Source organism: Bidens hawaiensis, unplaced genomic scaffold (genome assembly GCF_021521415.1).
Source record: "Bidens hawaiensis isolate Kalapana, Puna unplaced genomic scaffold, B.hawaiensis_p1.1 tig00002338_1, whole genome shotgun sequence".
In the NCBI taxonomy this organism is placed as follows: Eukaryota; Viridiplantae; Streptophyta; class Magnoliopsida; order Asterales; family Asteraceae; genus Bidens; species Bidens hawaiensis.
In genome coordinates this window covers 778,591-782,554 of record NW_027491126.1, presented here as the reverse complement: position 1 = coordinate 782,554, position 3,964 = coordinate 778,591, and the positions used below count along the sequence as shown (strand labels likewise).

General features: G+C 35.0%; 1 protein-coding gene across 1 annotated transcript; it reads right to left on the bottom strand.

Annotated features, from left to right (window-relative positions):
• Positions 1-322: 322 nt before the first annotated feature.
• Positions 323-2,780, bottom strand: LOC143618662 (UDP-glucose iridoid glucosyltransferase-like). Its single transcript, XM_077090777.1, has 2 exons — positions 2,313-2,780; positions 323-1,206 (listed from the first exon to the last, which is right to left on the bottom strand). Exons 1-2 carry the CDS (start codon positions 2,761-2,763, stop codon positions 323-325), a joined length of 1,335 nt encoding a protein of 444 aa, XP_076946892.1. The 5' UTR covers positions 2,764-2,780.
• Between the last annotated feature and the right edge of the window lie 1,184 nt (positions 2,781-3,964).

The window sequence follows — 3,964 nt, the reverse complement described above, 5'->3', positions numbered from 1 at the left end:
GAAAATAACCAACATTCACTCATTATATTATTACACGTTTATTATATGAGTTTGACACTTATAAATAGAAAATAACCAACATTCACTCAATATATTATTACACGCTTATTATATGAGTCTGACACTTATAAATTAAAAATAACCAACATTCACTCATTATTTGTAAGGTGTCGGATTTAAATTGTCTAGGCTATTATATATGTTTTAACATCTTAAACTTAATCAGTTAATCGCACAAAAAATAAATTACCATGATAATTCAGATACATCATGTGTTATAAGTGACTTATAACATTGAGTTTCTAAAATTTGAGTTTGATTTTTAAGTGAAATTTGAATATGATGCCAAGATGAATTCTACTAAGTTATTCAAGGAATTAAATGAAGATCCTCCTTTGCATAAACAATATTTAGCCTTTTCTTTCACATTATTAGCTCTCTTCCTTATCTCTTCGCCTTCTTCGTCCACCAAGAGCCTTCTTATTACGGTCATAATCACCCGTCTCTCCAAATATTCCAGTTCCAGACCCACCCGCCATACGTAACTTAAGTATCGACAATTTACAAATTGGTCCCCCAAAAACGGCCGACATATCATTGGAACCCCTTGTGAAATACTTTCCAAAGTCGAGTTCCAACCACAATGGCTCCAAAACCCTCCAACGGCAGAATGTGCCAAAACTTGTTTTTGCGGCGCCCATTTCAACACCAAACCTCTTCCTCTAACTTCATCCACAAACCCTTCTGGCAAAAACTCGATCCATTCCGACCCTTTGACCGAACCAGGTCGAACCACCCATAGGAACGGCTGGTTACTGTTGGCTAACCCCCATGCAGTCTCGGCTAGCTCATGTTCCTCCATGGTGGCTAGACTCCCTAAACTGACATAAATAACTGATCTTGGAGCTTGCTTATCTAGCCATGAAATGCAATTGGTGTCTTCTTTGAGAAAACTAGTAGACGTGTATCGAGCTGTTTCGTTTAGTGGACCGATGGCAAAGATTGGAACCTTGTAATGCTCCCGGAGTTTTGTGAGTGCTGAATTCTCAAGAAATTCCATGGTGTTCCAAATAATGGCTGAAGGGGTTCTAATAATCTCTGATTGTGCAAACATTTCTTTTATAACTTTCGTAGATGTGCTGTTGAAAGGTAAATCTTTGTATCGGAGAGGATATAGCTCCGGTACAATCTTTTCCCGCATGTAGTCTGCAATAAAAACAGTAAAGTTATTATCGGACGCGTTTATTATCTATTATAATTATAATTATTGTTATTTTAATTACATCGATTATTATTTTATACCAAAGACATTTAGCCCAATGAAATATTGTTGCATAATAATAATAAACTACTTTCTCCCTCCTTATAGGTCGAGGGTTCAAGTCTCACGTGAACTTTAGTGAATGTTATTAGGAGTAATATCGTTAAAATAAGAAATCTCTCTTTATTTTATCATCTATTACTTACTATTTTAGTTATCATCTATTATTATTCTGTTATTTATTAACTATGATAGCTACTATTATTTTATTATCATCCATGAGAAAAATTGGGATAGAAGTTTACGTTTCAGCAATTCAGTTATTTTAATTTTAATCAATATAATATTATTGACAAATAAACTTTTTTCTGTTCTTTCACTTATTTTCTGTCATCTAGGGTTGATCGTATAAAAAGTAAAACAACATAACAATAATAATAATAATAATAATAATCTTACTCTTCTAATAAACAAAAATGATGATGAATAGGTGTTCTAATTATATTTAATCCTAGCCTAATTTTATTTTCTAATTTTCTAATCTCTCACCTCATTCATCCTAGCTATCTATGGGTCATGAGTAAAACCATTTTGTCAAAAGGGTTATAACTTAGAAAATTAGGAGGAAAATTAGAATATGAATGTAAACCTAAATAAATTTATTTTATCATTTGTTCATTTCAGCTAGCTCTAGAATTTGTGTTATACATGAGATTTGTCAATGTTTAAATTAATAAAATTAATTATTTGAAAAAAAAAGATACAAAATAAAAACATAAAATAAAAAATGTTGATTATGTTTATAGTCCTAAGAATATTAAATAGTACATACTTGTGATAAAACAACAAACGTATATAAAAAGATTTTCTCTAATTTGTAAAATTAAGATTCTATACTTCTTATTGATTGTACTATATAATTGATTTATTTTTTTCATTTAATTTTGTGTCTTTATTTCAAATAACAAACTTTGTTAACTTTTATCATTTTGAAAAATCCCGTGTAATACACGGGTTGAAAAGCTAGTAATAATAATAAATACTAACCAACCTTGCACAGGAAGCTGTCCTTGTGCATGAAGTTTAGGAAGAGCAAGGAAAGCCGGCATATACGAAGCACTAGAGCTTCTTAAAACAATACTAGGAACATTCAAATTCCTAGCAACTTCTTCTACAGAATACATAATATTATCATGAATAATCGCAGTCATATCTTCTTTCGCTTCTTGAATCTTTCGATTCAAGCGATCTTGTAGCTGCAACCTGCAGTTATCATTAAGAACTTCAAGAAACTTTGTGAAGTTGGCTGATGCATCAATGGCTAAAAAGTTGTCATCAAGCGATAGAAACTCGATTTCGGGATGGTTTGAAGGATCGGGTGAGTTTAGTTTGGTGTGAGCTAAGGTGATTGAGAAGCCTTTGGAATGAAGAACACTTCCTAGTTGAAGCATAGGTGTCATGTGACCTTGAAATGGGCTTGCTACAAGAACCAAATGTCCCATATTGCTTGATGATAATGCAAACCATGATATGCATATATATTAATATTATAAGTGAAATAAAATAGGTCAAGATAAAGATTGTATGTCACAATCAGGCAGATGGGATCGATTAGGTCATTGATTAAATTAGCAAGTGGAAAAAATGAATGGGAGTAGGGTGGTGCCACTTAGAGATGATCAAAAAAACCGGTTCCGGAACCGGAACCGGTGGAACCGAACCGGACCCGAACCGGTTCCTACCCGATTTTTGTAGGAACCGGACCCTATCTGATTCAACCCGATGATCCGTGACCGGTTCTTGCATTTCTGAGTGGGGGCGGGTAGGAACCGGAACCGAACCGGAACCGGTTCCATACGGAACCGGTTAGGAACAGGTTCTAGCCGTTGGATCGAGTATAGCCGTTGGAAATCGTTTTTTTGGCCGTTTTTTGACCGTTGGGGTCAAAAATAGCCGTTTTTTGGCTCCCCCAAGCACCCCACTACCAGTATAAATAGGTATTTGGTGTCATGGGTTCATCACAACACTCAAAACGCAAACCCGAACGCAAAAAAATACAAAAAAAACGCTATTACAACGTTTTGAGTTCTCTAATATCTTGTTTTCTCTTCTTCTATATTCATATTTGTTGTTATGGCTGCCTCACAATCATCGGTTGGTCAAGGTTCCAACGCCGAACCAAGTTTCGTTCGTATTGTACCTCATAATCGTAATCAAGAGATTTGGTGCAATTGGGATTTGGTTGAATTGAGTGACCATTCATTGAAGGCTCGGTGCAAGTTTTGTGGGGTTTATTTAAACCCACTTTCGAATTCAAATTTGAAGAAACACATCGAAAAACCGTATTGCAAGGCGTTGAAAAAGAACGTCGATTCGCAACAAACGCAAATGGATAGTGAAGGCGGAATATTTACATACTAAATTGATCGAGTTCAAGATCGTATGGCGAAGTTTGTGATTCAAGAAGCTTTGCCGTTTAGCCACTTCGACAACCCTCGCTTAACCGCCATGATTCGAGATACGCTTCAACCACAATACACTCACGTAAGTCGTCATACTCTTAAACGTTATTGTTTAAAATTGTGGAAGAAAGCCAAAGAGGTACTAATTGCATATTTTGAAAATATAAATACGGGAATAAACTTAACTAGTGATGTTTGGTCGGCTCCACATGGTCTACCCGAATCTTATCTTTGTGTCACC

Bases quoted from the DNA above. Each gene is read 5' to 3' on its own strand.
- LOC143618662 (XM_077090777.1), bottom strand. From the start codon at position 2,763: ATGGGACATTTGGTTCTTGTAGCAAGCCCATTTCAAGGTCACATGACA. The intron at 1,207-2,312 runs GTTGGTTAGTAT...TTTTTATTGCAG, and splicing joins AGGACAGCTTCCTGTGCAAG to ACTACATGCGGGAAAAGATT.